Source organism: Athalia rosae, chromosome 5 (assembly GCF_917208135.1).
Source record: "Athalia rosae chromosome 5, iyAthRosa1.1, whole genome shotgun sequence".
NCBI lineage: Eukaryota > Metazoa > Arthropoda > Insecta > Hymenoptera > Athaliidae > Athalia > Athalia rosae.
In genome coordinates, this window is record NC_064030.1 from 5,067,342 (window position 1) to 5,079,965 (window position 12,624).

The following is a 12,624-nucleotide window of genomic DNA, read 5'->3' on the forward strand; positions in this document are numbered from 1 at the left end:
ATCTAACTGTGAACATCCGGAGAAATAGATCAATTTCGCTGGTTGTTGGGGGTCCGAAGTAAGATGCTGCTCTGGCCGCAGCCATCCGTATTATATCATGTATTATATGGGTGTATGTAAATAATATATATAATATGAATTTTCTTTGTATATATAGGTATATATTTTGCGCGTGTCACGTCGCCCTGTGGTTATGAATATCGGTAAAGAGCAGACATCGATATCCGGGCCCCCTACGTTCTATGCCTCGGAAAACGGTACCTATATACGTACATAGGTATATCATATAATAAACGTAAATAATCTATATGTACGGACGTATACATACACGGGTATATATTTAAACAGAAGTCATTCGATGCTGCAGCGCACTGCACCATTTCATGGTACACACGCGCACACACATGTATAAATTCATAAATATGTACGTAACCGTATATATACATAACGCGTAAATATGTATAAAATTTTTTTAGCCGTTTTCGCCCCTTATTATGGGGACCGACACGTACGACGTCGGATCTGTTGCACGCTGCACTCCGTATATAGCGCGCGTCAGAATGGATTAGGTTTGAAAAACTTTGTGATGTTAGGTACAGTATGCCACCCTGAATGGTCTACTTATCCGAAAAATTGGCGATGCCGAATATTTCTCGTCAAAGAATCACATAGGTTAGAGATTATAGTTCTTTTGAATAAGGACCTATTTTTCTGCGAAGAGGGAGGAAATTCAAAAAGGCACTTAAACCGTTTCTACCCCTATATATACGTATAGTTATATTATAGCGCTGGATGCAAGTGTGGTACCCATCCGTCATCGGCTTGTTTGCCGAAAAACTCGAAATCTCTCTCTATACTCGAACTTTTCCTTTTTTTTTTTTTTTTTTCAGTTATATTTTTATTTCCTTCTACCGCCCCTTACCTTTTTCACCTCCGCCCACTTTTTCCTGCGTATAAGTCTTCTCGTCACCCTCGTGTACTCTCGATGTCCGATCGGATATTATTCCTGAAGGCATAGGATGCGGCGAGCTCGATGAAAAATTTTTAGCGAAAAATTTCTTCTCGATTCTCAATATGCAGTTCCACGGATCTTTTATTTCCCATACGACGTGTGTTCTCCGCTGTACTAATAAGATCGGGGTGAACCGAGGCATATACTTATATAAATGCATGGACCCGAATAAATATATATATGCATATATAGCAATGGGGGATAAAGATCACGAGGGCAAACGTGCGGACGGACGCGTGCTCGTGGAGTATAGAATGGAAAAAAAAAAAATAAATAATAAAAGATGGAAAAGAAGAATGTAAAAATGAAAGAAAAAGGGTTGTGTCGAAGAGAAAAAAAAAAAGAAGAGAAAAGAAAAAGGTCCCAAGCAAACAGAGCGATCTCGATGATGATTTTGCGGCATAATCCTTTTGAGGGGTGCTACTTGCATCAGCCTAGATCAGTTGTAATGATGCACCAATAGCACCGCTCACGTTCTTTTTCCATCGATTTTATTTTACTCTTTTTATTTTTTTCTCGTCCACGATGAAAAAAATAGATCGATGACAATCGCTCTCGTTTCTTCGTCCGATACCTTTTTTTTTTCACGATTACTCGATAAATTATTCCCGATGTCATCGCGATGTATAGGTATAGTTAGGTATACATATAGATGAGTGACGTCAACGGCTGATGCTCCTGATCATGTTTGTTGACCATCGCGTATAATTAAATTTTACTACCGATCAGATGCTAAATTGGGAAAGACCGGTAGCTATTTTTTTTTAGTTCGATTTCGCAACGCCTTGCTGGTTAGAAGGATGTCATGAACATTTTTAAGGGAAAGAATACATAATAATTAAAAAAATATAAACGGGCATCAGGACTAATCGACAATGGCGGAAGTATGTATAATTAGAATATGATGTGCTTGCAGAGGAATGACGTATAAATTATGTAATTTTAAAATCAAGTCGCGGTTAACATTCGCCGTTGATCATTTTTGTTTCCTTCGGTTTCATCGCTTTCCGTATACCTCCCTCTCTCTTGCTCTTTTCTCCACTCCGCTAGTGAAAACTGGTTTTTTAGGTCCTTGATGATGATTTGGGTCCTTCGCGTTCGCCCCTCGAGCTCGTTTATCCTCAAATCTTGATACCTGTTTTGATATAATCCTTTTAATACCCGCCACCTGGTATACACGTATACAGCTTGGGAACGAACGACATACCCACATTTGTTTTCCTTATTTCGTATATCGGACCCTTGTTTGCATGGCGTCTCTTCGTCTCCGTAATTTTAATCAACGCGTCTTCTCGTATGTATAATATCGAGAGGTTAACGCCGCGTTCGCTGACGTCTTTCCAAATTTTTAAATCATTTTAAAACACGTGAAAAATGAGATATACGACCGACAACGGTTTAGATGCTCACATTATTATTCCTGATCCCGGATATAAGTAGAACGGAATGAAATTTTTTCGATAAAAATTTTTTAACAGATTTTGAACGAATCAAGAGTTTGCGCGATTTATTCAAACTGTTTTTTTTTTCAATTTTATTTTTATTCGGATTATTTTAGTTTTAGATTTTTTATTCGGAAGACTGGTGTATAAGGTTAAGGTCAAATTTATTCAACGCGGAATAATTTATTGAAATTATAGCGATTTACATAGTTGAGCTAAAATTCTATTCAAGGCTAAGTACGAGTATATTATATCCATATACACATGTAGGTACGTACCTATACACGTTGAATATTGTACTAATTGAAAATTCCGACATATTTTACACCGGTATTTTTATGTACCACATTCAAATGTAATTGTTTGTCAAAATTAATTGCCAGTCACGAAAGTTTACGGCATTTGTGCACCTGATGATAGGAAAATACGTACAGGTACAAATCGCAGAACACATGTAAATCGAAAAAAAAAAACTTCCACTAATTAAATTTCAAACATTTCTTCATTATACATTTTTGATCGGCGAATCGTATAATGGCTCACATATATGTGTGTTTCCATGGGAGATTCGGTGTGCATTGTAAATGCTTAAAAAAAAAAAAACCCTTCATCAATTTTTCACCGCCTGTTGCAAATACATACGTACGTACGATAAATGTAGTAATTCTCTAAAAATTAACGAATAACGTTCCAAACGTTATTCCGAATCGGTTCAATTGGCTGATATATACTGAAAATTTAGCACCTTTATCTCCGTATGTTCGCAGTTGATCTTCATTCAGCGATAAATGTTAGATTGCAATGAAAAATAAACGCGTGACGTACGTACGTTCAATGATGTAGTATACATTGGTACTTTCACACTCACGATTTACATTCTGTCCTTTAGAGAGTGCGTTGGGCATTAAAAATTGCCTTGGGCAATCCGTTTACAAATTCAATTGAAATTATTCACCTTCCCAATCGTAATGAGTGAATCTAAAGAAGATAAAAATAAAAAAAAAAAAAAAAAAATTAAAATGAAATAAAATAAATGAAGAAAAAGAAAACGTTCATTTATGTTCAAGTATACAGTCACGGTCAAATCGACTCTTAATTCGCAAGTGTTACTTCGGACAGTTGATGTGTCCGACAGTAATAAGCTGTCCTCTTCTTTCCGTTCGTATATATTATACAAATTTAACCATCCTTGCAAAGTATATAGTGGTGTTGGTACGTGATGTAGTGGATGAATTTCGTACAACGAATTTTCGAATATCTGTAGAAAATATCATTTATGGGTGACGTGATGCGATTTCTCTCGCAAACGTATATGTATGTGTATAATATGTTTCTCGCGTCGTGTAAATTACGCTAAATCAATTACATGACTTTTGTACGACCGCCACTCGTACGAAAATATAATTATTATTTTACTAAACGTTGTCCAGATGTACAATGGTCAAAGTTCCGTTCAAAACAAACACTAGAGAACTTGTACGATGAAATGCACGCATGTTAGCGAACAACCACCGAGTCGATTGATTATTAAAATTTAGATTGCGTTTATTAATCATGTCGTCAGAATGCGGAATTCGAGATATAACGATTATTTTTTCTTATTCGGGATATTTCATTCCTATATACGTATATTTAATCTGAAAAGCTCCGGCGGAATAATAGCAGAGCCGCGGGGTGTAAGGGAGAAAAAAATATTGAAGAAAGAAATAAAAAACAAATATGAGCAAAAAGAAGGACGCGAATATAAAAAAAAAAAAAATGATATTTTATATTTCAATCTTGGCTGGAAATCTCGTGGTTAGTTTACGACGCGTAATTATTGTAAGTCGAAGGCATTCCATGTAGTTCCTTGGAAATACCGAGGATATAATGTCCAGGCAATATACGGGGAGCTTCAGCTTACCTATAAAGTAAAGTGTCAGTGGGGCTATAGGTAACACTCGGGTAACAAAATACTGTTACAATTGTTGAGTTTTGCGATTTCTCGCCGGTCTTACCGTCTACACGTTATTACCCCTCTCTTTATCCCGCGAAATAAGAGAAGAGCCAACGTCTATATACACGTGTAAGTTCCGTCAATTTAAAGTCGACGAGAGTCAGTCGCCACGGTGCATCACCGTCACCCCTTCAGGGCTGTCCGTCCTAACGACGTAATTTTCACGGCGGAAAGGCAAGCTTAGTTAGACGGAAGTTCCGAACGACTGCGGCAATTATATTTGCGCATATAGGTTTTTTTATTCAGTCTACTAAATTAACGAACGAGCGAAAAAAAAAAAATAGGGGAAACGAAAAAAATTTATATATAATACGTATATATACGAATCAGTTGGATGTATATGAGAATGGAGAAACTGAAAAAATAATAAAAGAGTTTTAAACGAAAACTTTTTAATATATCAAGCTTGCGGAATATAACTGTACGTACATAGCTGTGTAAAAAAGAAGAGAAAATACATCGGAGTATTCGTGGTATTTTTTCGTTTTCTCTAATCCTGCGTGTGCATAAAAATGCACCCTGCGGAAGCTTATTCTCGCTTGCCCTGAACTTAAACGAACGAAAAGGATTATTTTATGTCGATTAGTTAATTGTAGAAGGTTCTTTATATTTTTCTGTATCTTTCTCTCTTTTTTTTTTCCCTCCATCGCATAGCTCCGCTTCACCGCGCTTGAATTTCAAAGTTACGACGGATAATTATGTTGGCAAGGTGGGTACGTTTTAGCGCTCGGGATTTTTTAATGCGCAGGTCAGGGCCGATTAGCGTTCAACTAGTATTTCCCGCCAAACCTGGTCGGCGTATACCTATCCCATCACGCGTATGTACCCGCTGATTTAGAGATAGGCATAATTTCAGGTACTTTTATTTAATTTTCTACGTAATACCTGCCGCAACGTTTCTCGTTAAATACTAACAACTTACGTATCTTGACTGCATGTGTAATCCTTCGCTCGTGTACCGTATGAGGTCTTTACATACGTATTTACTAACGATACACTACGGTAGCGGTGTACGTCGTGTGCAGATCTTTGCAGTCGCGCGCTCGCGAGTTGTATAGACGTGATTTTTTTTTGAGCCGTCTCTCTTCACCCATCATCTCTCTACCTCTATCGTACTCACTCCAGGAGTCTGGGATAAGAGAATAGGATAGAGGATATGTATACCTGCGTATGCGTGTAATAACGTCTCGGGCAACGCGCGCGCGGCTAGAGACGATTACGTGGGCCCATGAGCGCGCGAACTTGACTTCTGCAAGGACAAATTTCGAAAGGAGGAAATAAAAAATCGTCGAGTCAACCCGAAAGAACCGTGCGCTGGTCGGATGGTAAATTATCCTTTCTGTACACGGGGCTGGACGGGGGTTTCAACCTACATATCGCAAATCCAAATAAAAGAGAATTTTTATCGGGTTACACGATGCGAGGGACGCAACGTCGAGTATTCCGTTATAGGATATCGCCTATGTCGCCGTACCGCGGATATAAGAATGATGGAAGGTAGATAGGATATGGCGGCTCGGTGTTTCGGGCTATACGTGTACACGAGAGCGAAGCAGATCCCTAATATCTTAGAATCTCGTGACGAAGATGAATTATTTGTGCGTCTCTGTGGTTTATGAGCAGAGGCGTCTCTATGCGGTAGCTGTACGGTCAGTCAGGTAGCCCCCGGGGCGATTCCATGATAGACAAGGCCAGCCTCTTTCGTATGTGTTGCTGGCTGCTGCTCGTTCCTCCTTGGAATTTATTTATAACCAAGCAGGTAGCGGGTACGCCCGGCCAATGGGCCGAACTAACGAAGGAGCGAGTTGCGTCTGAGTTACGAGACACGAAATTGTCAAGGATCACCTGTAATTGTTGCTTCGGGAGCGGAAGAAAAAGAAAAGCCTAGACACACGCGACGACGCTTCCCAGTTCTTTGAACTTTCGCTCCTCGTCGTTTTCTCCCCCTTCGATTTCCTCCGTCCGCAGGTTACGCTCGAATCGAACCACGTGGCTAATCGGGTTCATCCCTTCTCTTGTGTTTCAGATATTCGGCAGCAAAGCAGATCTGCAATTACACACGCAGATCCACATGCGAGAAGCGAAACCGTACAAGTGTACGCAGTGTGCCAAAGCGTTCGCAAATTCTTCGTACTTGTCGCAACACACGAGAATTCATCTCGGTATAAAACCATACCGATGTGAAATTTGTCAACGGAAATTCACCCAGCTCAGTCATTTACAGCAACACATCCGGACGCATACTGGCGATAAACCGTACAAATGCAGGCACCCTGGATGTACGAAGGCGTTTAGCCAACTCAGCAACCTCCAGAGCCACTCAAGGTGTCATCAGACCGATAAACCTTACAAGTGCAACTCGTGCTACAAGTGCTTTTCGGACGAACCGAGTCTACTTGAGCACATACCTAAACACAAGGAGTCGAAACACCTTAAAACGCACATATGTCAGTACTGCGGCAAAAGTTATACACAGGAAACATACCTGGCGAAACACATGCAGAAGCACGCCGAGAGAACGGACAAACGTCCGCCGATAATCGGCAGCGGTCTGAGGCCTTCCATACACGCGATGTCGCATCATCAGGATCATTATTGGCCGAAAGTCAGTCCGGACTCTATGATATCGGAGTTGCACGAACGGTTACCTCATCATCACACGGACTATCATCAAAACCAAAATTCGGAAATGATACTCCCTCACGGTCACCGGGAATCGATCGAAAACGACTCGAGACAACAAACACCGCAGCCGGGTAACCACCCCAACAGTTCCTCGGCATTTACACCGATATCATCGATTTCAATAAATTCAATATCCTCGATGCAGCACCCCCTCAACCCTCTGAACCACCTCCATTATCCCGGTAGTCACCATCCAGCCTCGCGGCCTTACCTCTACGAAGCCTTCAACCCCCAAAAGTCCTCGCCAACATCCTCGGCCGGTATAACATCCGGTACAACGAGTAACCAGAACGCAACTTCCTTTCCGAATCAACTGATCAGCTTGCATCAGATAAGGAACTACGCGCATCAACCGAACTTAGGAAATTTGGGCAACCTGGGAAATCTCAGTAATCTCAGTAACCTGAGTAATCTTAGTGCGACGATGGAAAATCACGCCCTGCTAGGAGGTCTCAAGGAAAAACAGTAACTTCCCGGTCCGTCGTAGGTAATATTATATAACTATAACGTGTGCGCTCGTATTTAACAATAAATGAAAAAACTTTCGATTCATAATACGATTATAATTTAAATACGATTCCTTAAGGATATGTGTCAAGAGTTATCGACGATGTTTCATCGACGACGTATTGTTTTGCCATTCCAAAATACAAAAGAGGGATCATTATTGTTACACGACGACACGTTGTAAGCCACCTATTATACAGTTAGCAAGATTACCATATTCCTATTTTTCTTTTCTTTCTTTTTTCTTTTTTTTTTTTTTTTTTTTTGTAATTTTTATTTCATTTTTTTTCAATCACAAACTAAGATCTCCGTAGAATTTATTCAATCAAGGATACGCGACACGCAACAGTACTTATAATACCAAGAAAGTATCGGGACTGACGGGAGGAAAGCAGAATATACCGTCGTGGGGATAAGAAAAGGTTTTTAGGTAAAATGAATAGTTAAAAATGATCGTATGCTGAGAGAATTTATAGGGGGTCAGATATAGAGAGAAAGAGAGACAGAGAGAGAAATCAAGAGATAGTATAGTGGCGAGAAGAGGTGTACTTTTTGTGTACCGTAATTAAATAATTAAACGCATTACCAATTAGGATTTGGTATATATTAAAAATAAGGGCACAAATATTCAATCGCATAACGTTGAAGCGAGTGTAAAGAAAAAAGACGTAGCGTAGGGTTTACGGTGCCACGGGATAACAGAAAATAAAATAAAATACGAAGTGGAGAAAAATGAAAAACAAGAAAAAAAAAATCATGGTGTTGAACACAAAATGGTATGCAAGACCTCTTGTAAATAGCTATCATATAAATATATAAATAAATATTATATATTATTAATTATATTAATAGGTGTGTAAGGTATAGACGTATAATAATTTCTAAGTACCATTATAAAAGAAAAGGGAAAAAAAATCATGAGAGAAAAATCCGGGAGAATTGTCCATTCTTACAAAGCTGAAAAGACTCGAGATGCTGTTGCAGAAGAAGAAAAAGAAGTCGACGCTGGAAATAATTTAGTAAAACATCCGACACTCATTTTTGGCGATTAATTATTTGTACTAATAATTTTTTACGCAAACATGTGTATTGTATTCGCCCGATGTTTATTAATGATCCATTTAATCAACTTTTTACAATTTTAGTTCTCTTACATATTATATTTAAATATATATACATGCATATATATAAATATATTTTTTCATGTATAATTATAAGCTCATTTTCTCATTCGTACGAGAGATCGTATTTTTCGTTCCCTGATTTACATGCGTTTTCTTTTCGTTTTTTTTTTTAATTTATTATTTTTTTTTTTTCGTTTTGTTTTTTCAAGTTTGAACAAACTGGATATATCTTTTCGCCAAAACGCGCCAGAATTGGGCTGCTCGGATAAGCAAATGGTAAAATAGTACACAATATAAATGTAATGAAAGAAAAATAGGAGAAAGGAGGAAAGAAGCGACAAAAAGAAAACTTAGGCGAAATCAAGTTACACACGTGTAGAGTTTAAGTAAAGACAAAACACTGTAGATAGTTTCTTGTTATGGTGCAGAAAACGGTGGTAATTGTTAGACGAGGAAGCTGAATTATATTTTATGAAAATAAATTCAGTATCCTCTTCGTTTGATGTCCATCGTCGCGCCTCACCTGTGCTCAAGTTGTTTATTATTAGTTTGTTATTAAGAAATTATAATATCTACTATTATTACGAAATATTATATAATCACTTTTTGGGTTTCCTAATTATTTCCGAAAAGCACTCAGCTCTGCATACCTATTAATGTATAACGTCGCCGAAGCGCGCACTCACATAATTTTTTATATTAAATAAGAAAAAAAGAATATTAATGAAATAAACAAAAAGTAATACAATAAATAAATAGAAAAAGAACAATGATTATTTAAAATGAAAATTTACAGAAGATAGAAACCGAACTGCTAAAAAAAAATTAATAAATAGCGTATTTTTGTTACGTCCCACGGGGAGAAGAGGGGAACCAGGAACCCCTATGCTTTAATTGTGATTTTTTCTGTCTAATTATTTTTAGTTTCATTAATTATTATAATAATAATTATTATTATTTCGTTTAATAAACTATTACGTTAAAAGAAATACCATCCTCCATTGTTTTAATGTTTGAATTCTACAAGTTGTGCATTTCCAATGTTTCATTTATTTCCAACGTCTCCGCTTTTTTCCTCACATTTTTTTCCTTCCTCTTTTACAATATTTAGTATTCCTTGTACTCAAGTCTTCGCCTAGACAGCCTTTGATGTAATTTCGTTGCTCTGTGAAATTGTTCAATCAATAAACGCGCAAAATCAATTATAAATCACTGAACGACGAATGTTATAATAAAATAAAGTAACGCGAGTTCCAGACGTTCAGATAAACCGTCCAAACATACTTAAGTTCGCTTATTGATGATTGAATGCGTTCATAAAATATACTTTCAACGGCGTATAGGACTCGTGTACTCCTTCAATTTTCTTTCATTTTTTTTTACAATTAATTACAAAGTTCAAGCCGAGTTCCGAATAAATATAAAAAGTCACCATGCTAAATGTTTAAGGGTGCGCCTGCAGATATGCAACGCAAACTGCATCATAAAAAAATATTCAAGTTGAAGTCGCCATCTAACGAATATATCGTGGAATTTGCAACGTGCATTTCAACCCCTATGATAAAAATAGAATCTTGCTCAGTAGGACCAAATTTGAAAAACTTGTAAATTGACAATGAGACAGTATTGGTTATCCATTAATTGTTTCCAATTATTATTTTTCAATAATTAAACTTCAAAAGTGTTTATAATGAAGAATAATTCGTACCGTAAATGTTAAATACGAAAACCAAACAAATTTTTTTCTCAATATGTCGTATCGTTTTTTTGAAGCAAACGAATTTTACAAGATGTTAGCAATACGTTAAATTATCTATAACTATAATAATAATCAGACTAAACTTAAGGCTAGATGAAATGTTTCTACCGGTTACAATATTTAACGTTTTTAATCGCTTGTGAAAATAACGGAGCTGGTTTATTCATAAAACTGTATATGTTTGCAAAGTCATTTTGAATGTTTGAATAGAATACAAAATATACTATTATTATACTATTGATAATTAAGCCGAGACAACAGAAATAGAGGAAGAAAAAAAATAAGAAAAAGAAAGATATAGTAAAGGAATGATTATTATTTATAGACAATGCGATGTATGATAAAGCACAATATATTGCATGGCGATGGTACGAACAGAACTGTGATATTTTATTGTATAAATTAAAAGGACAACAAAAAAAAAAGAAAAAAAATTATTATAACTACATACGTAGAAGGGAAGGATGGATGGTTGATGTATTTTACAAAACTGGATCTTTGGAGTGTTTACGATAATCTGAAGCAGTGTACAGGCTTTTTGAGAACATCATTATCGCAAGCGGATAATATGAATGTACAATTTTAACTAATCTTCATATAATAGTATACATATAAATGCAGATATTTACGAGAAACTTTTGTCGTGATTATTTGAATCAGATTATTCCTACAAGTGGAAATAGTAGTTCAAAGCAATGTTTTACAACTGATATGATATGATGATATATTTGCAAATGATCATCAACGATCGCTGATGTTATACTTGTAAATGAAATTCGATGGTTGTTACAAGTTTCACGGAGAGCCTGTACTCTCCAAATTGATGAAAGCTCAGTGTCTGACCGTTTCCTATTTGTAAAATACTAAATGTTTCGTAAGAAAAAAAAAAATTAAATTAGAAAACAAAACCAACACAATTCAATACAACGTATTGAACAATTTTAAATAATATATTCATAGATAGTGATTAATTATTTGTCTGTATAACTTTTAACACTCGCCCTCACGATGAGAATAATATTTTCAAGAATTTTAAAACATAAATCACCGTCTTGCATTTACAATGCGGATGAAATTAAGAGAAAATAGAAAAAAAAAGGAAGAAAGAAAATAAGAGAAAAAGTGCAATAGATCAAACTATTATACAAGATTTATTAAATATTAATACAAAAATAAAGAGTAATAATATTAGGAATTAATTAACATAAACGTAGCAATGGTAATAGCATAGAAGAAAAAATTAAATAGTAATAATACTAATCATAATAATAACAATAATAATAATACTAATGAAAAACCAACAACAACCATAACTTACAAACAATTTTACAACGAAACGGTCGAGCGAAATTTTTTACATTTCTAACTGAGTTCGCGCACTTGCTATCCATTGCAAAAAGTTTGATCTATGAAATTGTACATGGATGATACAATAGATTGAAAGTTGATAATTTATAATACTATACAATAATTACTGTGGTTATACTATTTCGACAAAGATATTTTGTTATACGACAATGCGGACGACTATTTCGTATGTAAAATTGGAAAGCTGCTACAATTACATCTTATGGTAATAGGTTTATATAGACTTGAATCAAATTTGTCTTTGATGTTATTAGACGTTTTATTGTTTCTTATAGAGACTCGTAAAGCGAAATTCATTACGAAAAAATGTTAACATCAATTATTTGGAATCATTGATTCACACATATGATATGCATTTACGTACGTCAAAAATTGAATAATCATTACATTGCGATACAACGAAATCATGTTATTAAGGAAGACTAAAGAAAAACCATCAATGAAAAATCATTGGTCTCTATTCATTTCTTTTCTATTAAAAGGTCTTCAATCTTTCTTAATTCGAGCACAACAACGTACAAAAGTGAACAAAGTATTCTTTGCCAGAAAATTTGATTAGTTATTTGAACGATAAAAACAACAAATAATAAAATAAATAATTGTAATAAAAGTACACTGTAGAGTGATGCTTTCGTTTACGTCTGGAAATTGATGTAGAATCATCGCGGAAGAAGTCAATTTTTCTGCAGTAACACAAAAAAAAGATCAATAAAAGGCCAAATGATTCTGGC

General features: G+C 35.9%; 1 protein-coding gene across 5 annotated transcripts in view; it reads left to right on the plus strand.

Moving 5' to 3' along the window:
- Window positions 1-9,755, plus strand: part of LOC105689160 (zinc finger protein rotund-like) — a 102,042-nt gene extending 92,287 nt beyond the window's left edge. For all 5 annotated transcript variants that reach the window (XM_020854135.2, XM_020854136.2, XM_020854137.2 and 2 more), the window contains exon 6: window positions 6,477-9,755. In XM_020854135.2, coding sequence (XP_020709794.1) covers window positions 6,477-7,604 — 1,128 coding nt within the window. In that variant the 3' untranslated portion in view covers window positions 7,605-9,755. The remainder of the gene's footprint in view (window positions 1-6,476) is intronic.
- The last annotated feature ends 2,869 nt before the right edge of the window (window positions 9,756-12,624 follow it).